This window comes from Lynx rufus, unplaced genomic scaffold (genome assembly GCF_022079265.1).
Source record: "Lynx rufus isolate CCGP_SWC_20201006 ecotype Redwood Valley unplaced genomic scaffold, mLynRuf1.p SCAF_26, whole genome shotgun sequence".
In the NCBI taxonomy this organism is placed as follows: domain Eukaryota; kingdom Metazoa; phylum Chordata; class Mammalia; order Carnivora; family Felidae; genus Lynx; species Lynx rufus.
The window spans coordinates 7,195,550-7,219,986 of NW_025814841.1; the positions used below are offsets into that span (position 1 = coordinate 7,195,550).

Consider the following 24,437-nt stretch of genomic DNA (forward strand, 5'->3'; position numbering starts at 1 on the left):
AAAACATTCCCCTTCATGCGGGCAGCAGTCTGGCTTCTGTGCCCCGTGACCTATCCGGGCCACAAGATGGCACTGTTGATGTGGCATATGCTGGAGGAAAGCTGGCTGGTCCCCTCCAAATCCGCTTCCATGTCCAAACGTATCCATGTCCTTCCGCAAGTTATGACAACTGTATCTACATTTAAAAAAATGAAGAGGCAACACAGTGTAGGGTTTCTGATGTGTAGCAGAAGTCCTGAACACCTTTAATATTTCTGTATTTATCGCATGGAATAACAGCTGAGCCAATGCTTGTTTTCCCAATGGGAGGTTTAAGATTCTGAAGTTTCTGAAACATTTTCACACACTGCAGGCAAGCAGCGATCTGTTTAAAACATAAGGCATTAGATGTGAGCTTTGTTACAAATCCAACATTTCACGGCAATCTAACGGGCTAAACAAAGGTAGAGGCACACTGAAGGCCCTGAAAGCTGTAATGTGTTCTTCAAAAAGGAAAAATAAGGGGAGGAATGAACATGAGGCTTTATGAAAAGAAACCAAAGTAGCTACCTTTGGAAATGTGCTTTACAAATGACGTTGTCCCTCTGGAGACTCCACTCACGAAGGCTCCCGGGCCTCTGGTCAGCCCCTCGTACGGAAGCCTAAAGAAGTCGGCGATGCCATTCCCGACGCTTCGCACCAAACTTGCGGGGCTGCCGAGGATTTCCAGAGATCCAACCACCCAGCCTGGAAGGGACCAACGGGAAGGGGCTACTGAGACCTTCAATGCGGCACTTTCAACATTGGGGAACAGTGACCCATTTTCCCTGCAATTCATTTTTCACACTGGAATTGAGAATGTTATAAGCTCCTCTGGAGCACAATCTGGGAAATAACTCATTCACTGTGAATTCATAAATGGCAAACTTTCATACTTTATAAATCAAAGCGATCCCTTGGCAGCCTCACAAATAGCTTTAATATGACTTCCTTGCCCGAGTCTCCTGTATTCCCGCTAAGAGGGACCCGCGTGCGAGGGGACACACGTTCCCATGCACCCGAGGAAAGGCGGTCTCCCAGGGTGCAGGTGTTTGCAGGCTGGGAAGCTGTCTTTAGAACCACCTCAGGGCAGCGGAGGCACCAGGAGGGGGAGGAGGCCAGATGCTAAATGGGGTGTTGCAAAGGAGAGGCAAAGTTCTGACAAGGATGGAGGAGTTCTTTTTAATCTTTCCCAATCCTACCCAGCTGAGTGCTTTCCTTTGGAGCAGAGCTGAAGCCAGACAAATGTCTCCCCTTCAACCCCAGCTTCAGTTGTGTAAACATTGGTGACATGGACATACTGATTAGGTTAGTGAGAGGGAGTGTTCCCTTCCAGTGTCCCAGGAGGGGAGCTTTGGATCTGGTTTCCTATTTGAGCAGGGGCTTGCCAGGGGCCGGCCTGCTCAGTGGCCTGACTGCGGTGTATGCTGCCTCGTGGGAACGCGGCTGTGCGTGAACTTCACCGTGGCTTCCCTTCACCTTGCTCCCCGGGGAGGGGGCTCAGCACTTTCACCCAGTGGACTGGAGGGGCCGGCAGGGCCAAGGGCTAAGCACAGGATTCTAGACAGGTGACTTCCTCTGGGAACCACGGACCCCCCGCCAGACTGTGGCCAAGAGTGCTCTCGTGGGGAGGCCGTGGGGACAGGACGCGTGTGCGAGCGAATCCTGCCTCACCAGTAGATTCTTGGAGGACAAGCCTGAGACAGACCCTGGGTCAAGTCACTGGTCCCAGAGGGTCAGCAAGGTGTGGCTGCAAGAACCACGCCAGAACCCTAAAGGGTTCTGGGCCCAGCCCCTACACATAGAGAAAGACATTCTTAAATTTTGAGTCCATTCCTCTTTTCTGGAACATCAGGAGGATACCACTAGGGTTTAGGTTAAAAGAGGGAATCAGTTCCAGAAGGTAAGAACTATAAATGGGAGGGCCTCTGGGTGCCAGACATTCAGCTTATTGCATGCTCAAGGTCACTGTGCAAATGAAGTGCTGTTACATCCCTTTACATAAGGATGAGCTAATGACTGGGCTTCTCCCTGGGCTCAGGGGTAGCAGCCTCAGGGGACCGAGATGAGGCTGACCTGGTGTTACTCTGTCTCCAAGTGTGGCTCTGAGATTAGGTCAAGGGCTCACAATCTGCTCCCCACTGCTTGGACACGTGGGCTGGGTTTCCAAACGAGGTTTACCTCATTGCTCAGCCCACCCACCCTCTTTCTGTGAGCCTGGGCTGCAATGGGCAGGCAGGGTACTGAAGAAGGTTGTGGAATATGGTTCCCTGGAGGGCTCACTCTGCAGGTAAAGAAACAGCAGATTCTCTTTAACCTGGAATAGTCATAAGGTTCTACCTGCAGGTGGCAAGTTGTTCTAGAAACATCTTAATTCCCCTTCTCTCCATAGATTTCACACACAGGATAAAGAAAGGAGAGTAAGATATTGCCAAGCACAGACCATCTACAGTGGGCCCTTCAGAGTCAGCACGGTGGGCGCAGAGTGAAGGGATCCCACCCAGCCTCCCCATCTGGCTCCCCCAGCCATCCGAAGGTGGGTAGGTCTCCTGGATCAGGAGCACTGCCTGATGGGAGGGCCATGTGTGGACCAGAGTTACTTCTCAGCAGCATGGGAGCTAGCCAGAAACGGGCAGGAAGTATCTGAGGACACTCCTTCTTTATCGTCCAGAAGCAAGTATCCTTTGCCTGTATGTCTGGAGATTTTGTTGGAAAAGAGTGTCGGTCTGACTTCCTATCAAATTGAGACTTGGGTGTAGAGGGACCCCAGGAGATTAGAAAGCCCACGTTCTTTCCTTCAAATAGGCTATTCATTTCTAATTACTTGACTGTTTACTTTTAAAACCTCCTCAAGGTGAATCCACAAACTTCCCTAGAAATGAGGTCAGGGTATTTCGACCATCCCAGTTAAGAACCTTCTAGTCAAGTTCAGTGGGTGAATCCTGACCCATGTGAGATACAGATGCAACTTGTTCACTCCCAGGCCAGCCCTCCCCCTTCCTCTAAGAGGATGCTAGTACATTCTCTCGAAGCCTCTTCTACCTGGGTGCTGGTAACCTGCTACCATCTCCTTTTGTCTGTAGGTTTTTAGTAACAGAATTCTCAACAGGCTCTAAAAACTTGGCCCTCTATATTAGAATTTCTTGTCCCAGAGTATAATGAGGTTGGGACAACAGCTTAGAGGATTTTTAGGTAGATTACAAAAAATCCAAACAGAACGTTCTTGTGAAAGCTCATTAAAAACAAGAAACAAAACAGAGCATTTTTAGCACACAGGCTGCAGGGACATGGCTCCTTGGTGCCACAGTTGGGAGTTTCTCTGCCAGCTCATTACCTGCATGGTTGTCCCCCCACACTTCAGCATTATGTGGTGGCCTGGTGGGAGGCTTAGTTCTTCCCAGGCCCCACATCAGAGCTCAGTCACTTACGTGCCCGCTTCTCATGTTAAAAGCAAACACTGCCTGAAAGGTTAAGTTTCTGGAATTGTTTATAAATATACCCATCTATTAAATTTGAAATGTTAACTGCTTATTTTTAAGTGATTTCTTAGCAAGAGAGAAATATTTTCTTCATTGTTGTGCAAGCTATCAAAACAATAGTGCAGGCAGGGCCCTCCCCTGATCTTGTCATTTTCAGTTAAGACTTCTAGGTAACCTTACTGACTCTATGAATGTCATTATGGAGAAAATGTAATCTCACCAGTGGGGCAACAACATGGGTCATTTACTGTTACACTGTTAAGCTTATATGGGAATGCTTTCACTAAGTACAATGTTACAAACATTCTCTCCTTTGTTACTCTCAGAAAGGAAGGCTGCCATGTTTTTTGCTAGAAAGGACCTACAAGACCCAACACTGGTTGGTGTTTGTTGCCTGAATTCATGGGAACATAAGGAGCTGAGTAATCAAACTGAAACCATGTTGGAGTGAATTTAGGTCAGGAACATGTGTTTTGTTGCCAATTACCATAGAATATTCTGAGACCACTCTGTCTTTCAGCACACAGTACTCACCATACAATATTCATATTCATATTCAAACAACCCCCCCACAAACTTCCATCTCACGTCTGTGGACAAGCCGAGACACTAACCACTTTCTTTTTGCGATCTGTCTAGACTGGCAGGGCCACACTGGGTAGGTAGAGGGCTCTTTACGCATCTTATGAGCACACAAATCCTCTGAATTTCTCACCTACAGCTATTCACGGACCTTAATGAAGGAAGCCAACAAGCTACAACTGGATTTCTTTTAAGCCCAGGGCTGGTTTTCCAGACTGCACTGATGTGCCCATACAGAGCCTTGGACCTGCAGGGATCTAAAAAGTGTATGCTAAATGGAATTAACAGTCTAAGTTGCATCATAGCAAATATAAAAGCTACTATTGGTTGAGTGTTTATTAAGTGCCAAGTCCTTTTATTTTATCCTCTCAGGAATCTTAAAACCCATTTTAGAGATGAGGAAACTGAGACTTGGGGAGGTTCAATAACTTGCCCAAGGCCTTAGGCAGTGGTGGAGTGTGGATTTAAATCCAGGTCTGACTTGGGCGCCTGGGTGGCTCAGTCGGTTAAGCTTCCGACTCGATCTCAGGTGTTGATCTTAGGGTTGTGAGTTCAAGCCCTCCACTTTCAGTTAAGTTGGAGTGTGGAGCCCACTCGAAAAAAAAAAAAAAAATCCAGGCCTAACCGCAAAGCCCACACTCTTCCCCTCTCACAGTAGTGCCTCCCTAGTTCTTGAAGTTGATGAGGCACTCCCAGGAGCAATCCCTTTTGGCCCAGGCTCTAGTTCATCAAGGACCCCCAGCGTGTGACCTCACCTGCTCTGAAAAGAGCCCCTGCGGCATAGTGCATCGCCAGGGCGTGGACGAGCTGCCTGGCCGTGGTGAAGACGGGGCCTCTTTCAAACACTGAGAAGGAGAGTGGTGTATGGTCAGAGGCTATGTACAGCTTGAGGGAAGCGTGGATGCTGACGAGGAGATTCACCGGCTGTATCACCAGTTTCCGTAACTTCACAGGATTCACCAAGGCCCTGGCGTGCTGTCTGACCTGCGCGGGCAACACCTGTTTGCCACCTGTGAGTACCTCAGGGTGACCGGCCAGGTTGCCGTCAGGGAGGTAGGTCCGGAACAAAGTTCTGATGTAGTACACAAATGTATCTTCCACATATAACCGGGCAGGTTTCAATTCAAAACTGAACTCGTTAATATCATCGAATAAGAAGTTCTTGCCCTCGGTTAAGGTGAGGCAAAGTTTGATAAAACAATTTTTCTTGTATTCTTCCAGCTCTCTGCTGGATACGAGGAGGCTTTGCATTTTGGGACACTGCATGGGTTCTGGTTTTTCCCCCTGGCAGACTAAGACCGCGAAGTGGAAACTGGACTTGTTATACAGCTGGTTGTCTAACTGCAGGTCCCCACAGTAGACTTCCACACAGTGAGGCCGAAGGGGCGCTGCAGCGGCCTCCTCCCCGCGGAGGTGGCCAGTCATGGGGGCCATTTGGAGGAAAACACTGTCCAGTGTGAGTCTCAGAAGTTCAGATGATACTCTGTGGTGGGTGAGGTCATCAAACACCACCAAGCTCAACTGAGTGATGAACATTTTAAATGTCACAATCTTCTCCAGAGTTCTAGAGAAAGGGAAAACAACATAAGTCTCCCTCTTTTCTTTTTCCTCTTTCTTTCTCTTCCTTCCTTCCTTCCCTCCCTCCCTCCCTCCCTTTTTCTTCTTCTCTCCTCCCTTCCCTCCCACCCTCCCTTCCTTTCAATAGGGCCTTATTACACCCCTCCTGATATTCCATCAGGTTCTCGCAAGAAACAATAAGAATTCAACTTTCAGACTGTGGTGTCTGGACAGAACCTGCCACGCTCCTGACAGTACTGGGGAATGTCCCCCAAGGGACTAGTACAAGCTCTTGTCATGTTCTGTACATGCTTCCCTTGTCAACACCAGATTTGTACTCCAAAATTCTTCTAGCGTTTGCGCACTAATTCTCTATCATGATCATCTCAAGGCAGAAAGGTAAAATCAAACCACCAAGACTCCTCACCTTGAAGTAAAGCAAAGAGAAGAAAACTCACCCTGAGCCCCCTGTATCCTGGCCCCTCTAGTGGCATCTGGGCCATGTGCTCAGCTCTCCCTACCATTTCCAGATCTGGACTGCGGTGCTCCTGCCTCAGGCCAACCTGTCACGGTGCACAAAATCCTTCTGCTCTCACCTCCTTAAGGACATCACTTTAGCCACCCACCCGTCTCCTTTACCCTCATTTTTTTTTTTCATTATCGGCAGCTTATAAACACGATGCTATTTCTCCTGTCTTCAAAATCCCTCTTGTAACTCCACCACTTCCTTCTCTAGCTACTACTCAGTTTTCTGCCCTCTCACCTAAAAACTTCTACACACATTGTCTGCTGGCTGCCTTCCATTCTCTCTTCACCTTGGTCCAAGCAGGCTTCTGCCCCCATAGTCTGCCAAAGCAACACTCACCAAGTGACTTCTGTGTGGCTAAACTGAATGATGGCTTTTCAGTCTGTGGCTCACTTGACCTACAATGGCATTTCACCTTGTCGATAACTCCTTTCCTCTGGGAACACTCCCTTTATAGGTCTTCTCTTCTACTTCTCAGTCACTGTGCGACCCCTTCCTCTTCTCCCTGATCACTGAAAATTAAGGTGCCCAAGGCTCAGCCCTTGCCCTCTTCTGTTCCTGTGTCTGGGCCCCCCCACTGGGAGATCTCACTCATTCCCACGGCCCCGATTTGCTGTCTGGGTGCTCATGGCTCCCAAAGTCACATAGGCAGCCCAGGACCACCCAAGTGCCAGTCTCCTACATCTAACTGCCTCTCCACTTTGTCACTTCTTTGTTAAGAAACATCTCAACCTGTCACGTCTATAATCAAACTCTAGATCATACACCCCACCCCAACCTGCATATGGTCTTTCCCATCTCAGTTAATGACAACCACATCCTATCACTTGCTTACAGCCCGAGTTTAGGAGTCCTCCTTGATGTCTCCATTTTTAACCCCTATCCAGTGCATCAGGGAAAACCCAATGGTTTCTTCTTAGAAGGTACATCCAGATTCTGACCTTTCCTTCCCACATCCACTGATCCCACTGCAGTCTAAGCCATCAGCATCTCTAGTGTGAGTAACGGTGACAGTCTCCTAACTAGTTTCACTGCTTCCACCCTCACTTCTATATGGTCTACCTCACAAACAAACAAATAAATGCTAAGTTTCTAAAAATTTAGGTCAGATTATGTCACTTCTCCACTCAAAATGCTCCGATGATTTCTCCATTTCATTCAGAAATAAAGCTAAGTCCTACACCATGTCCCCCTCTCCCAGCCCTTACCGCTCTGGCCTCAGATACTCTTTCTACTTCCATCCACTCTGTTTGGCCCACACTGGCCTCTTCCTTGAGCCTCCAATATGTCAGACCCACTGTTTCAGACCTTTGAACCAGATGTGCCTTCTGTCTGGAAAGCTCTCCACCAGATACCCACATTACTAACCCCCTTGCAGCTTTTGAGTCTTTGCTCAAATGTCAACTTTGTGGGAAGGCTCACCTACACTGGTTTTCTAAAATTGTGTCCTCTCTGTCCTTATGCCCTGGCACTCCTGGTCTTTCTTACCTGGCTGTTTTTACCCCTGCGGAAAGCCAACCTTCTACTGTCCCATAAAGTCTTTTTTATTATCTTTATTCTCTGTCTTCCATTCTACACCTAGGAAAATGTGATCATCTTTTTGAGAGCAGAGATTCTGGTCTTCTTAGTCACTGTTGTATCCCCATCCCTAGAATAGCACCTGGCATCCAGTAAGCACTTGAAAGCAAGGGGTGTAATAGTTCCTTTATTCATTGATTCAACAGATAAGCAAATACTTGTGCCTTTCCTATTTCTACCACTCAATGTATAATTTGTTGCTAGTATGATTAATGCCCTATTAATGCCATAGACAAATGTTTCTGAAACTGTTGTGCAGGCTTGAAATTTTGTGTTATGTAATTTTATATTTAGTCTCCAATTGTTATGCTATTCATTTTTTACAAAGTTCTGGGCAAAGAAAACATTGTACCCAACCTTGTTTGAAATATTGTAAATTCAAATTAATAATGATTGGGCAGGTCCAAATTAGTAAGTTCTTAACCATATATGAAAAACAAGGAACTTTTTTTTTAAAAGGCTTAAACAAACATATGGAAGTTAGTATTGTTATTTTATATTTTAAATACATTTTTAAATAATAAACTTTATTATAAAATACATTCTTCTTTATAAAATTAAAATGCAGAAAATTATTAGCTAATCAGTTATAACTCCCACATCTACTAACAATTTTGATTCTTTAAAAAAATTTTTTTAATGTTTATTTATTTTTGAGAGAGAGAGAGAGAGACAGAGAGACCAAGTGTGAGTGGGGAAGAGACAGAGAGAGGGAAACACAGAATTGAAAGTAGGCTCCAGGCTCTGAGCTGTCAGCCCAGAGCCCAGTGCAGGGCTTGAACTTACAAACTGCAAGATCATGACTTGAGCTGAAGTCAGACACGTAATTGACTGAGCCACGCAGGGGCCTCTTGATTCTTTCTTTTGAGTCTTAGTTCTAGGAATGTTTTCTGGGCATGTGTGTGTGAGAATGTGTGAACAGAGAAGTATTTATGTGTGTGTGTGTGTTATATACACACATACATACATACCTAGGATACATGACTAATCATAGCTATATATTCAATTTTATACTCTCTTTGCTTTCTTCTCTCCCTTTATTCCTTCCTTTCTTTTTGAGAGAGAGAGAGAGAGAGAGAGAGAGAGAGAGAGAGGGGGAGGGAGGGAGGGAGAATGGGCACACATATGAGCATGGGAGGAGCAGAGAAAGAGGGAGAAAAAGAATCTTAAGCAGGCTCCAAGCTTAGCATGGAGCCCCATGTGGGGCTCGAGCTCACGACCATGACATAGATCATGACCTGAGCTGAAATCAAGAGTTGGACACTTAACTGACTGAGCCACCCAGGCACCCAGGTTTACAAATTTTTAATGGGCAAGCTTACCATGCTGTGACTGGGATAATAATTAATCCTACCTGTTGGCAGCAGTTAAAATAGGTCCCATTTTTCCTTCTGGGGCCACAGTGATGAAGACTGTGCCACACTGAAGGACAACGTCCACATACACATAGCCAAAGCCAGTCAGGAACACAACCTGTGAAAAGAATATTCAGAATCTGATTAAAAAGAAATAAGAAACACTACTGAAATGGTTACTTTCAAATGTCTTAAGTCCTGATTCAATACCACAAACACTTCTTGGTTATATTTCTTTATATCTATGTGTACAGGCTATACAGCTGACTTGAAATGAAGAAAAAAAAAAGAAAGATCAAATCCAGATTTTTCAATATCCAGCTGTAAGGTTCGTAGAAAAAAACAATAATGGATGATGGGGCATGTGTGTCTTCCTTCTCTGCTTCTTTGGAATTGGCAAATAGCTCTGTATGGGCTGGAGCCCAGCCATGGGCCAGCTTTACGTGTGCATATCAACCTCTGTGGAAAAACAAAACAAAACAAAACAAACCAAACCCTGAAACTCAGGACTTGAAATGCAACATGCAAAAAACTTCCAGGCTCTTGAGTGCTGACTTACTACCATGAGGATGTCTTCATATCCTGGGGACACAGAAACATACCAGAAAACCTACCAACAGCTGTTGACATGTCATAATCCCCTCAAGGTCTCTTAGTCTCTCATGTAACTTGTAACAATAGTGTCAGATAACTTCATTTGCTTGGAGTCAAAATTAATTTTGCTTCTATGGGAAGGTGGACTAAGACCTAAAAAAAGTTCGATCTCAGAAGCCAGGTGCCAGGCCAGCAGAACAGATGTCCTTTCAGCATTAAATACCGAGGTTGCTTAAATGGATAAATATTTGAAAACAGAACAGAACTATTTGAAAAACAACTCCAAGAACATCATGTTCACAGCCAACATTACCTGAGAGTAGGGGCAAGAACCTCCTTATGTTTGGGAATGTTGATTCTGATAATCTGCAGTATCAATTCAGTCCAAGTCTGGGCCCTTTATTACTGTTAGGGCAGCAAATAAAAGACGACTGCAAATTTCCAGATGACGGAACAAAGCTAGGTGCCTGCCTGACATGTAATGAATGTACTGGAATTCTGACCACATGAAGAGGTACCAGAAAGAGTGTGCACAGAGCCACAGGGGACAGTCACAGACTCAAACCCGGAAGGGACTTCAGTGTCACTGGGTTTCTTTCTTGCATAGTGGCTCCTGACCGTGTGCAGCACCCAGGGCACCTGGGCGTCACCTCTGCCTCCTCCCTCTCATCTCCTGGAGCACAGCAGTCCTCAGATGCCCCAGCTCTGCAGGCTCCTCCCCTAGGGCCTTCGTTTTCATCCTACGGCTGCTGCTTTAGCTTAGGCCCTTGTCTGCCACTCAGCACTCCCGGCGCCCAGAAGATGCCTTCCAGCACAGGTTCTTTCCAAATCCTGTGTCTCTTTGCACATGCTCCTTAAGGATACCTTTTCCCCTGAAGGTACTCTCTCATTTTCCTATTCCTTTCCTCAGCTTGATACTAACTCCAGCATTCCTGAGGCATTTTAACCATATTTCTATTTCATCACAAGCCTGTATTGTTTGTAGTACAGTCGCCTGTTTATACACCTGACTCAATTGCTAGATTGTCAGCTTCTTGAGGGCAGGAGCAGAGTCCATTTGTTCTCTATGGACATGTTTCCCAAATGGATTGTTTTGCAGAAATATCTGTTTCAAAAGACCCTGTATCTTGAATCTGCCTTATCTGTTCTAAGATAAAAACTGTAGTTGACTGTGATAAAATCTGGAATGCAGCCAACTTAAAAAATGGCTCAGCTCATGAATCTAAAGCAAAACAGGTATTATTTGAGAAACACTCACATTTATTATTTTGTATGATATGCAAAGGATGTCAACTGTTTTTTTACTAGGCTTATAGATGTGGGATTATTCATCTGGAACAAACATCTATATTTCCCTCTCTCAGTGACTCTGCGTAACTTCAGCGTATGTCCCAGGGTTTTAGCAGAGAACTACCACCCCTCAGAGGAGGGAGAGAGAGGATCAGTAAAGGATGTATTTACTGTTCTGCTCATTCTCACAGTCATCTTTGGGCCTTAGGAAATGAGGACACTAGTACCTTCTAAGAGTGAAGATTAGGCAAGCTGATGGTTTCTGTTAACTGCCCAAGGGACTTTGAAGCAGGCAAATGAACCCAAACCTTTAAAGGTACTTCTTCTGGTCAAAAACCTGGACTCTGCAGAAAAATTTGCTGGGTGTCCCTTTCACTCACCACTAGAATGGAAGAAACATGGACTTTAATTCTCTGGAGCCTATCCCTGTCTCTTTCCCCCAGTAGAGAAACTGCTCACAAGGCCAAGCATTTTGTACAGTGGCAGCTCTAGGGATTAGAGAGTTAGGTATCTATCTACCAGAGAAATTAGGCACCTGTACCTAGGTTCCCCCGGAGGTTTCAAAGTAAGTCCTTGTTTTGGTCTGACGGTTTGGCCTTCAAAGCCTCAAATACTTAGTGAAGAAGAAACTTTTTGAAGAAAAACCTTGCTGACTCCTAGTCTAGCTGGTTGTAGCAGCCGCACACCCAGCACCCATGCCTTTGCTTAGTCCACTCTCCTACGGATACAGAGCTTGGCTATGTGGCTGTCGTCAGCCGATGGGATCTCAGCAAATGTGGGGCAAGAAGCTTGGTAAAGCTTGCTTACTGGGGTTTGCCCTCCTGCCAACCATGTGAGGAAGCCTGGCCTAGCCTCCCTAAAGAGAGACCACATGGTGAGAGAGATGCCCAGACTTTCCAGCTGAATTCATTCCTCAGCCAACTTCCAGCTGAATGCGGCTGCATGAGTGATCTCAGGCTCATCCTGCTGAAAAATCATGCTACCAAACCTTCAGACTCACGAGAAGTCAAGCGTTTTCAAGCCTCTAGGTTTTGAGGTGGTTTGTTACAATGGGGCAGACAGAAATTGATGGAAACTCCATCAACCTGCATCCTTGACTGACGATGGAGAACAGAGCGCCCTGGGCACAAAACATGAGCAAGAAGCAAATTCTAGGCTTCTGATAGGCAGCATAACCTAGCCTATACCAACTAACATAGATATTGGTAACAGAAGTAGGGTTCCAGCAGAAACCTAATGCATGAGTCCTTGGCTTACTGGTCAGGCAGTAGAAACTGGCATTGAAAGGGATTAAAATGGCAATTCATGTTATGAAGTAGCAAGACATTTAGTAGAACTGTTGCCTGAGATTACCTGGGAGGCAGATTATAAACCTAATCCAGAAGATGAGATGTGAAAACAAAAACATTAGTAGTGTGTGTTGGCTAATATTGGCTGTCTCTGGAAATGCATTCTGAAGAAGAGATGAGCTCAGCAAACAATTTGCCAGTTTGCAAATAAAAATGAAAAACAACAGAGATTCCAGAAACTCAGGGTCTTGCAAAGCTAGAAATGCTTTTGACCTCAAACAGCAAGAGACCAAAGTTTAGTGTTTGAATATGAGAGCAGATTAATACTCAGCCTTAGGGCTATGTACAGGCATCACACTCACTGTTAGAACCTCTTAATTATAAAAGTGACTCAGAAAAAAGCTTAGATTAAGAGTATAACTTTGCCACAGAAGCTCTAAAGTTAGAGGCAAGGAATCAAGATAGCACAGGAATATGCCTTGAAAACGAGCATAGATATGGTTATCGGTACATAAATTCTCTGGAATCAAATAGTGTTTGAGAAATGACTACTGATGAATACACTCATGAGTCTGGACTACAAGAGACTGAGGTTATTTGAGCTTCAGATGTGACCAAGAAAGATCTCTGAGAGTAGGTCCAGGGGCTGGAAGAAAAATGGTGAGAGCGCAGTTCCAAGAGCAGAGACAGGGCTCAAAGACCAGTCCTTGTTTCAAGGTATAAACCCCACAGTTACGTGCTCAGAAACTTTTTGGACTTGTCATAGATGAGAGGCTGCTGCTATGTCTCATCCTTCCCATTTCCAATTTGGAGGGGTTAAAACAATGATCCTGTCTTGTAAAATGGGGGGAGGGGAGAACAGCATGAGCTCACAGGTCTCCAGGTGAAAGGAGTCAAGTCCAGACTAAGAGAGCATCACTCAGAAGTCCTGGATTTCCAGTGGGACGTCGTGACTCATCGGAACCCCGGGGAGGCAGTGTGTTTGTTGCACACAAACAAACACTCATTTAATTCACTAAATTAAATGAGTAATGACCAAGGGGATTTCTGCTTGTTGTTGCTGAGTTTATTATAGAATAAGCTAGCCAGTCCTGATCAGTGCCATCATTTAGGTGTTTTTTCTTCCTTCACTTCACACTGGTGGTGTGGGGGACGCTATGGGCAACATATAGTCAAGAGATTTGCTGCTTTGGCCACAAAACACTTGGAGGATACTCTCTGTATCTGTGTTGGAGCACTATGATCAGTAAGACTTTCTCTCACACATATGGGAATAAGAACACTACTCTGGGCCTATGTCTTGCCCTCCACAATGCCCTTAGTACATTGTCTTTTACTACAATTACAAATAAGAAACACTTCAACATAACTTGTGCTTTTCTACAGTTATCTTTTTTAAAATTTATTTATTTATTTTGAGAGAGAGAGCGAGCAGGGGAGGGGCAGAGAGAGGAGGAGAGACAGAATCCCAAGCAGGCTCCATGCTGTCAGCACAGAGCCTGACACAGGGCTTGATCTCACGAACTGTGAGATCATGACCTGAACCTAAATCAAGAGTCCAATGCTCAAACAACTGAGCATTAAAATGATTGATTACATTTATATGTAGCAAAAAATATTAAAAAAAAAATTATACTAATTTATTTTACGAAGTTAATAAGTTATGGGGGGGGGCGCCTGGGTGGCTCAGTTGGTTAAGCATCCAACTCTTGGTTTTGGCTCGGTTCATGAGATCAAGCCCCATGTCAGGCCCCAGTGCTGGGCATGGCACCTGCTTAAATTCTCTCTTTCTCCCTCTACTGCTCTAGATTGTACTCTTTCTCTTAAACAACAACAACAACAACACTAAGTTAATAAGTTACAGGGGGACACAAGAAATAAAAGAATGAATTTTGAAAGTCTCTCTTCCCTTGTCTCCCTTTTTCCCTAGAGGCCATATGCGACAATCCAAGGATAATCCTTGGAGGGAGGGAGTTATAAAGTGTCCCAGCACTGCAGCTGAGGTAGACTTACATAATAGGTAGAACTGTTATTAAAACTCCTTCCATACTCCCTTCCTTCAATATTTTACCGATTTCCTCTTCAACTGGGTTCCAATAGCCATAGGAAACATCTTACTGGGCTTCCTCCCTTTCTCTTTCTTCTACCTAAGTCATGTTGCCCCCACCTCAGATTTTCACTTCTTTTCTGTGATGAGTGATTTTGTGTCAGCCTGACTGGCCACAGGGTGCCCAGGTTAAGCATTATTGCTGGATGTGTCTGTGAGGCTGTTTCTGGATGGGATTAGCATCTGAATCAATGGACTCAGCAGACTGCCTTCTCCAGTGTGGGGGACATCATCCAGCCTGTCGAGGGGCTACCCCCTTTTCTCCTGCCACACTGTTGAGCTAGAACATCTCATTTTATCTTCTCCTGATGAATTTATGCCATCAAATCCCTTGGTTCTCAAGCCTTTGGACCCAGACTGAATTATGCTATGGTTTCCCTGGGTCTCTAGCTTGCAGAAGGCAGATACTTAGCCTCCAGGGGTAGAACTGCAGATAAATCAATCAGCCATGTTATTTGTTCTGAACTTTGGCTAAAACTCATCTTTCATAAAAAATTTTACTCCCTATTTTGGGAAGGAATAAATGGAAAAGTTACTACTTATTTCTCTAGATGAAGTGGCTTGTAAGAAATATGTTAAGAAAGAAAACCATAATATGGAAGAAGCCAAGGCTTAGGCTTTGAAGGGAAGAAGAGATTTGCATGTGTACTATGGGACTATGTGCTACAGGACTGATCCCTAACGTGTAGAGGGAATAAGGGAGTTGAATGTAGCCTGCTTGGTCTCAGGTAGTCAGTCGTCTGTTTTAAGCAGTTTAAGGCCTGGAGTTTCAGGCCTAGAGAGCCTTCTCTGGGCTGGACTCTTGTGTGTTAGTAATCACTTTTGTGGTACTTGTGGAGACAGACTTGAAGGTGAAGAGGTTGACAACAGAGAGACCCTTAAAGGGCCTTAAAGGCATATTGCTAAAATCTGGGAGAGGAATGATGGATAAAAGGCCTGGAGTAGACCATGGTCACAGAGAGAAGGGGCAGAACCAGAGACATTTCTGAGGATTTCTGCCAGCACCTGATGACTTCCTGGATGTGTAGGGGGAAGAGAGGGAAAGGAAGGCACTGGGCTGCAGTAGGAAAAGTACAGGAAGCCTGACAGTCTGGGTTTGGATCCCAGGTCCACTTGCTCTGTGCAAGTTGACTTCTCTGAGCTTCAGGTAGCATCTACCTTTAAGGGATGTGGCAGGGACTAATGATATTTGTAGAGTGCTTGACATAAAGCAGGAATTTAAAACAAGTTTGCATAAATATTATTGAAGGTTTTTATACTGGGAAAATGGCGATAACAATCACTGAAGTGAGAACTCTAAGAGAAGCTGGCTTGGGGAATGGAAAATGATCACTTTGGTTTCAGAGATGTTGGGTTTGAGGTGCTTGTGAATTTTAGGTGGAGATATCTGGTGAGTGGTAAGAACACAGACTTGGAGCTTAGGAGGGACGCAGAGGCCAGAGAGAGATCTGAGAGTGACTGGATGATAGTTGGTAGCTAAAGCAATGAGATGAGATCTCTCAGAGAGGAAAAGAAGGGAAACGAATTTCTAAAACGAGAAAAAGGTGGATAAGCATGAAAACAAAATAGCGTTATTCTGAGTAGAATTCTTCCCTCTGTGTAATTACTGAAAAATACTTAGGGAAATCCTTACTCTCAAGCATCTTTAAACGCATTGTGACTCAGCTGGAACAAACTGTAAACACACAGAAGACTCTAGACCAGGGAAGGCTCTTGGCAGTTGTTCAGAAGTGGGTACCAACCTGCTAATACCCCTTCTGGCCCTGATACGGGATATATGGGAAGGCAAGTGAAGTAAGCAAGAAGCCAAAATATCCGTACTGTGCATTTGATAAGTCAGATACTCACTTGGATTTGGTGGCTTTTTTCTGCATGAAAATTCCTGGATGGAGGCTAAAGGGGTCTCAGAAAATGACTACACTACATGCTCTTTTTTTTTTTTTTTTCAACGTTTATTTATTTTTGGGACAGAGAGAGACAGAGCATGAACGGGGGAGGGGCAGAGAGAGAGGGAGACACAGAATCGGAAACAGGCTCCAGGCTCCGAGCCATCAGCCCAGAGCCTGACGCGGGGCTCGAACTCACGGACCGCGAGATCGTGACCTGGCTGAAGTCGGACGCTTAACCGACTGCGCCACCCAGGCGCCCCTACACTACATGCTCTTTAAGCATCAGCGCTCAGGGTTACCTCTGTCTGTTGTGCACCAAATGGGCGGATTACACACTTGAGTCCTGGTTCATCAAGGCACTTACCAAAGTGTCTCATGGTAACCTTGTAAGCAAGATAAGAAATATCTTATGTAGTATGGTTTAAAAAGTGCTTTTAGATGCATTTTCTTATGTAAGACATGTGGGCTAGATGACAGTACAGTTTGGTGTGTTAGTGGCTGACCGAACCCATGCATTAGGGAAGTAGCTGGTGATTCACCATTGCAAGTAGACCTTGGACGTGTCCTGTTCAACATATTTATTAATGACTTGGATGAAGATGTAGAATGCATGCTTGCCACATCTATAGATGACATAGAGCTACCAAGGATACTTAATATGTTGGATGACAGCATCACAATTTTTTTTTTAAGTGATTTCAACAGGCCGGACTAGGCCAATAGCAACAAGATTTAATTTATTGGGGATAAATGTAAAGTCCTGTCACTGGGTTCAAAAAGTCAACTGTACAGCAAGTCATATGATAAAGACCTGGGGGATGTGGTTGACCACAAGTTCAATAATAACAAACAGTCTGAACTTGTTAATAAAAAGCTAACTCAATCTTCTACTTTATTAATGGAAGCACAGGGAGGTAATAGCTGGTTAGACCACATTTGGAATACTATGTATAATTCTGGCTGCCAGATTTTTAAAAGGGAACATAACACACTAGTGTATTCAGACAAGGGTAACTGTGGTGATGGGTCTGGAAATCACATTTACTGAAGGAATGATTCAAGGAACCAGAAATGTTTGGCCTGGATAAGGGAACACTTAGAGAAGATGTTGAAGCTGCCTTCAAATAATTGTAGTGTTGCTATATTAGAGGGGGAAGTAAACAATCTGTGATGCCCCACAGGGTAAAACAAGGATGAATGAGTGGGTGCCACAGAGGGACAGATTTCAGCTTGATACAAGCAGAAACTTTGCTGTAGTCACTGCAGGAATAAGCCACAGCCAGGACACTGAGGGGAGATGTCATGGAAGGGACTCCTGCCCTAGGTAAGGTGGAGATTAGAAAACCTCTTCTAACCTGTGCTTTCATGAACCTTCCGGTAGTGATATTGGTAGCCAGGGCTGGACTCCAAAGGATAGACAGTGAGCTCCGTTTGGTGCAGGAAAAACAGGACTGGGCCACATGTGGGCAGATCCAGGTTCCAGCCTGATCCTGCTTACTTACAAACCACCTAGCTGATTACTCTTTAAGCCTCAATCCTCTCATCAGGAAAATAAACATAAAATTATTGCCCTAATGATCCCAGAATTTTTGCCATGATCAAAGGCTCTGTCTTAGGGCTTACTCCACTTGACTACATTTATTTACTTACACTCAGGTTCCTGAAGCAGGAGTAATGCCTTATTTAGGGCAAAGGGTTTGGCTCTTGATAGTTCCTCAATAAAAGTTTGCTGAATAAATGAATGGAAGAATTGAGACCGTGGATGTGAGAGCACTTTGTAAATGGTATAGAGCTCTATAACCATGAAGGATTGTCATTCCCCATCTTTCATACACTGAGAAGAAAACACTGGTGACACTGACTCCACTAAAGACTTCTGCTCAGAGTCAAAGATCATGAGAACTCACTGAATCTTTTTAGAAGAAAATTCACCTGCAAACTTTCTGGGGAATCACATCGCTCATTCTTCTTTGCTGTTTCAATGGCTCAGAAACTGCGTTTCATAACCAATTCAAAGACTTCCCAAGGCTCTTAAGATAAAAACCCAAGTCCTTAGGTGCAGACACAGAATCTTGCTGGATTTGGCCTTGAATTGTCTCACTAAACCCTTCTCCCACCCCCCTTTTCTTCAGCTGGCACTATGGCCACACTGGCATTTAGGTTCCCGGAAGGACCACGCTCCCTCTCTGAGCACCGAAGCTTCAAACATGTTGCTCTTTCCGCCAAGAAAAGTTTCCCACTTTTTTGTCTACTTAATGCCTGCTCAGCTTGAAGGCAGAGATGCCAGGTCTCTTACCAGAGAGATATTCCTTGGCCTCTCAAACTAGTCTGCTGTATACCCTAACAAGACAACTGTACCTTCCCTTCATGGTTCCTACTGGACTTCACAATACAGCCACCTAGGCGATCACTTGCTTATCCTCTCCTCCACCTGTCATCTCCTGGGAGGCGAGGGTGTTGTTCCCTTTAGTTCACTCTGCTTCCTGTAGTCCCAGTACTAAGTTACAATGTCTGGCACGTATTAGAAACTCAGTAAGTATTTGGTGACTGATGACTGAAGCATGCCTCTTAGTGTTTATGTTACTTAAATGGTAACTACGTTTTCTTTGTACCTTTTTATTAAAAAAAATATTGGCTAACGCTGACAAAAATAAGACTTCTGATTAACAGGAACTGAAATCCCATGAACTACGCAGGGTTCTAACCTGTTTTCCAGATAGGATAAAAACTGTGGCTTAAAATGTTCAATGTAAGCTCATTTTTTACGTCTTTGCTTATTTATTTGGAATCTAAAGATGTTTTCCTCTCGAGTCAGTCAGGCTACCACTCCCTGTCAAGTTATGGACAAGAGCACCAGCTGCTGCATCAGGGGCTCAGTCTGAACCACCATGAGAGGTCTCCTAGCCAGGTGTGAGCTGGTAACACAACCCTGGAAACCCCATGCCAAATGCAGTCCGGATTTTGTGGCCTACATGCTATCGGGTCTTCCCGGTGACTCCTGATCTGAAGAACACTTCTTTGCGTGATTATAAACTCATTTTCTGCATGTTCCCTCTCATAGTCCATTTCAAAATTATGCAACACGGCACTGTTCTATTTCCAAAACTGAGGCGAGGGGCCTATCTCTGGCAAAAGCTAAAGGAGTTCTCTTCCTGGAGGCAATATTAGGGATTTTACAGTGTTTTAATCCTGCTTTTTAAGGTCAGCTTGGAAATTGGCATCATGTGCCTCAGACCAAGGGCTGAGGAAAGGCTCCTGGAAGACGATCTCACTCCTACAGAAGGGCTGCTTCCTTTCATCAGAGGACACAGCTCCCTTCGCTCCCCAGTGATTTATATGCCCTGGTGTATTACTGAGGAGATGTCGGTGAGGGTCTGAAACAAATCTTCCTGCAGAGGAGGAAGTGAACCATGGTCTGCAGGACATATGGCACACAGCTCCTCAAAGATTAATGGGAACATGAGCCTTTGCTGGGTCCTCAGACCAGGGATGATAAGGGTGTTGGAAAGAGTACCTCTTCCTAGCTTTGAAGTATCTGTGACTACAAAGGTTTGAGGAAATTTAGAGTGAATGGGAATCCCTGAAATAAGGTTTGGCAGGCAGAATGCCTATTGTAAAGAATCCCCCAGACATAGAGAAGTAAGCAAAGTTTTGAAAATCTTCAAACCGATGCAGAGGAGTTCAGGAACCCCTGAGAAGCTTGCAATATTTATTTTGTACATTAATGAGACCAGGAATGTCTCCCGAGTCTGCACGGATCTAACAGATTTTCAGCGTTCATCTCATGAGTGCTGCGGACAGAAGAAACCACACCCCTGTGTAATGTGGAGCCAGTACATACGCGGGTCTCCAAGGTGAGGGCGGCCCCCAGGCTGCTCATCCATTCTTGCACCCGTCCCTGTCCCTGGCCACGTCCTCCACCTGTTTCTGCGGCTAATTCTCTCCCCAGACCCCCAGCCCTTTCCCTCTCTCTCTTGGCCGACGATTTATTCCAAACTTCACAATAAACTTAAGGCCACCGTGCATCAATTTCCTGGCCCCTCCCTCCAAAGAGCTCTCCCTCCCTGTGCCCAGTCCCACCTCTTTTCTACAGCCAGGGAAGAGGACGTGGTCCTTCTGTCCAAGGAGAACTACACTCCCTGTGCCTGGGACTCGTCTCTCTGGGCAGCTCCTCACTGTCTCTTCCACTTCTTGACTGACTCCATCCCTGCAGTACAGAAAAGAGCTTCCTCCTCTCTGACCTCCTTTGCTTCATGGCCTCACTCCCGGAAAACACAATTCTCATGTTCCTCCACGCCCTCCCTCCCACTGCCTCTGAACCTGTCATTTCCAATTGCTACCTTGCTTCTCTCCACCATTTTACAGCCTGTAAGCTTTGTCCATCAGGGGCGTTCTGTTTCTCCCCTGCCTGGGTCTCCTCCTGCCACTCTGCTTGTTCCCTCTCAGTCTCTTTTGCTGCTCTGCACTGACATGCCGGCGTTTCCCGAGGTTAGGGCTGGGGGCTCTCTTCTCCTCCTTTACAGGACCTCTCTCGCTTGACCTCATCTTCTCATTCACACAGTCACTCATTTGCTGATGTGATGTTTACTAAGATCTTCCTGTGTTGACAGGCACTCTGCTGTAGCCTGAGGATGAATAAGGCAGGTATCTGACTGCCAGGAATACTAAATTGGTAGGAGAGCTTTTAAAGAAATAAATGCAACTTAATGTTACAAATGGTAAGTGAACATGGAGAGGGCCGGTGGTGGGGAGGAGATTTCACAGGAGTGAAGACAGAGAATCTCTTGGGAGATGAGAAAGAATGTGCCAGCTGGGGAAGAGGGGCGTTCAGGAATCCCAGGTAGGGAAGCAGCATTTACAGCATGGAAGCTTGGAGCAGTGCTTTGGGGTCTGGCAGGTCGGGGTGAAATCCCAGTCCCTTCTCTTGCAACACATGGGAACTAAGCCGTGTTACTTCTGGAGGCCTCAGTTCTCACTTCTGTAACATGGGGATGATAGTCCCATCTTGTACGGCTGCTGGCAAGGTTAGACAGGAATGAAGTAAAGTGCTCAGCATGATGCCTGGTATGCAGTAAGCGATTACGAAGTGAGAGTCATTATTATAGTAAATATATTTATGACTTTGATATGTGTCCTGTAACCATGACAAAGAGACCTACTTCACAAGCTTGTTGTGAAGGTCAAATGAATTAATACGTACGAAAGAACTGTGACAAAGGATAGCACGATATCACTTGGCCACAAAATGGAATGAAGTTCTGACAGACGCTGCAACATGGATGAATGAACCTTGAAAATACTATGCAAAGTGAATTATCCGGGCACAGCAAGACAAATACTGTATGATTCCAGTTACACAAGGCACCTGGAACCTGGCAAGTTCAGAGACACATGGTACAACAGGGGATACCAGGGGTTGAGTGGAGGGAGAATGGAGAGGGATTGCCTACCGTGTACAGAGTTTCTGTCTGGGATGATGGAACAGAGAGTGGTGACGGTTGTACAACATTGTGAATGTTTTTTAATGCCCGTGAATTATACACATAAAATGGGAAATTTTTAAGTACAGCAGAAATGAAATGTTAGGTTCACATGCCATTTTTAACAAAAATAAACACCACTAGCACTGAGATTAAGACAGAGACAAATCGGGACATTTTATCTGTTCAGGGTTTTTAAACTATACTTGTATTTGTAGAGTGTTATGTACTTCTATGAAGAATGTGTATATTTTTATATTAAATTCTAAAGAGGGGATGAATCTAGGGTTGGCATAACGATTGTCCTAAAATCTGGACCGTAGGGGGCTCCTGGGTGGCTCAGTCGGTTAGGTATCCGACTTCGACTCAGGTCATGATCTCGCATTTTGTGAGTTTGAGACCCTGTCGGGCTCTGTGCTGACAGCTCAGAGCCTGAAGCCTGCTTTGGATTCTGTGTCTTCTCCTCTCTCTGCCCCTCTCATGCTCATGCTCTGTCTCTCAATAGTAAATAAAAAAATGTTAAAAAAAATTAAAATCTGGATAGTAGGACCACCTTCTATATAGAGGAGTCTAACAATTTTATTTCATTTTCGACTTTGGATCAAACCCAATGTGCTTGCCTTTACCGAGTGCTTCTCTCTGGTAAACAGTTGTATAGGACATTGTGGAGGTACATATTGTATGTGAGAATGTATAACCTAACGAGGACGTAGAAATGGATACATGCATCCTCATCTGGAGATAAGAAGTTTAGCACTGAGAACATGCTGTTTAGAAGCAGACAAGCATGGAAACCTTAGACAAAAGAATATGTCTTGGGGCCTTGATGGGAACACGTGTGGCTCACTGACCTGTGTTCCCTGACTGTTGATGTCGATGGCATCGCTCCACTCAGTTGTTGTGTCCCCCAGACATTCTACTCTCAAAAAGAGGCTAGGAAGTAAGTCTTTGGTCTTGCAGTCTGGATAATTGGAAATCTGATGATACAGTTCATGATGAATTGAGCACTCAGAAGGAATTCTTCTGCAATAAACCTCAAACTTTGGAATATCTAAAAAAAAAAAAAAGGCATATGCAGACTCAGGCCTTGACAAAGACAAAGGGATATTAAACATAATGTGGCAGGAGAAACTTCTCGAAGAGAGATGAATGATACTTTTATTTCAGTGTTCTTCACAGGATCACAGGTAGCTACTGAATTAAAAACCTCCAGGAAGATTATAGGTTTTATATTATTTAGATTCAATGTGATAAAATATACCTTTAATATTTTCCTTTATAAGGATTGTTACTGGACATCTGTTGTGGAAAATTATCCGAGGACTAGGGTCTTCTGAGAGGGTTAAATAAGTCACTCCAAAGTGTTCTTGATATGTCAGTGCTACTGCCCTGGAATGAAATCAAATCAAATGACAGAAGCGGTTTAGAAAAAAATGAATGCTTCCTCTCATGGTACATGTTTATTTAGATTTGTAATATTCACAACTGCACAACACCATCTCTTTTATCAATCAGAAGAAGTGTTTTCCAGAGAAAGGAGGCCATCCTCTCATCTAGTAACGGACTTATACTAATTACAGCTTTACCGACTTTTTCTCGACAATAGTATCACATAATTATCATGAAATATTCAAAGACGTAAAAAATTATTTCAAAGAGGAAAACCATAACTTCTACCACTTAGAATTCTGGCCAACCGTGTGCTAACCTCTTCCTCCTGCTATGCTCTCCTTTGTGCAGATGTGCCTTAAACTCTACACATGCAGTGCCTTCTTCTTCAGAAGTGCTTGGTACATTTTGGCTTAAGAGGGGCTGATATGCTTTTAGAAAGACTGCTAGAGAACATGGGTACTTGCTCTTTTTATATTCGAAAGGTAGGTAGGCTCATAATGCTTGCTGTCAGTTGTCACATCATCATATTGACATGACCTCCACTTTGCATACCAAGAGCAAAGCTGTATTAATCGGCATTAGAAAAAGTGCTGTGTGGGCATAAGCTGTCCTCTACAGTGGAGACACAAAACTCTTCCAGTCTACATCATAGACTACCAAACAATATTTCGTATCAAAACAGGACAAAAAAATCCTCTCGGAGGTTTAAATTACATGGACTGATCAAATTAATAAAAGAAATCAGGTATTTGGCAAATGTAGCCCTCAGTTTACACTGATTAAAAGGGGTTGATGATGCATTAAAGAATTCCCCAAATGCCATTTACCCTGTTCACCAAGGTGAGCTCTTCCCATAGTATTTGCCTGAAATGCCAAAGTGAATTGTCCAGTAGCGTTTGGGGAAATAACACATCAAAGGTGCACGGCAGGACTGAGGGGAGGAGGGGGAAGAGGAGATGGGGCTTGTAGGAAGCGAATTCACTTGCTGAGTACAGTCCCTGGATTCATACCAAAGCTCTTTTCCCAGCCTAATTTTGAAAGAGCTGGGGCAAGCCAACCTCAGAGAATTTCTTCTTGCTAGCCAAGAAAGCTGGGGGCCAGGACTAACATATGGTATTTTCAATCTAATATCTAGTTTAGTATTTGTAGATAAGATTAAGTTATATTAATACAATCGTGTCTTAGAATTCTTAGAATTTTAAACATCATTTCCAAATGCAATTTTATTTTAAATTTTGGCTTTCAGTTTTAAAAATAAATTTTGTTTTCTCGACATAGGTTCACATCACTTTCAAAAATAC

The 24,437-nt window shown here is 44.5% G+C and overlaps 1 protein-coding gene across 2 annotated transcripts in view; it reads right to left on the bottom strand.

Annotated features, from left to right (window-relative positions):
* VPS13B (vacuolar protein sorting 13 homolog B) overlaps positions 1–24,437 on the bottom strand; it is an 806,197-nt gene that overhangs the window by 16,768 nt on the left and 764,992 nt on the right. For both annotated transcript variants that reach the window (XM_047088880.1, XM_047088879.1), the window contains exons 53-57: positions 23,006–23,133; positions 22,596–22,795; positions 9,095–9,213; positions 4,835–5,643; positions 550–726 (exon numbers count right to left, since the gene is read on the bottom strand). In XM_047088880.1, coding sequence (XP_046944836.1) covers positions 550–726; positions 4,835–5,643; positions 9,095–9,213; positions 22,596–22,795; positions 23,006–23,133 — 1,433 coding nt within the window. The remainder of the gene's footprint in view (positions 1–549; positions 727–4,834; positions 5,644–9,094; positions 9,214–22,595; positions 22,796–23,005; positions 23,134–24,437) is intronic.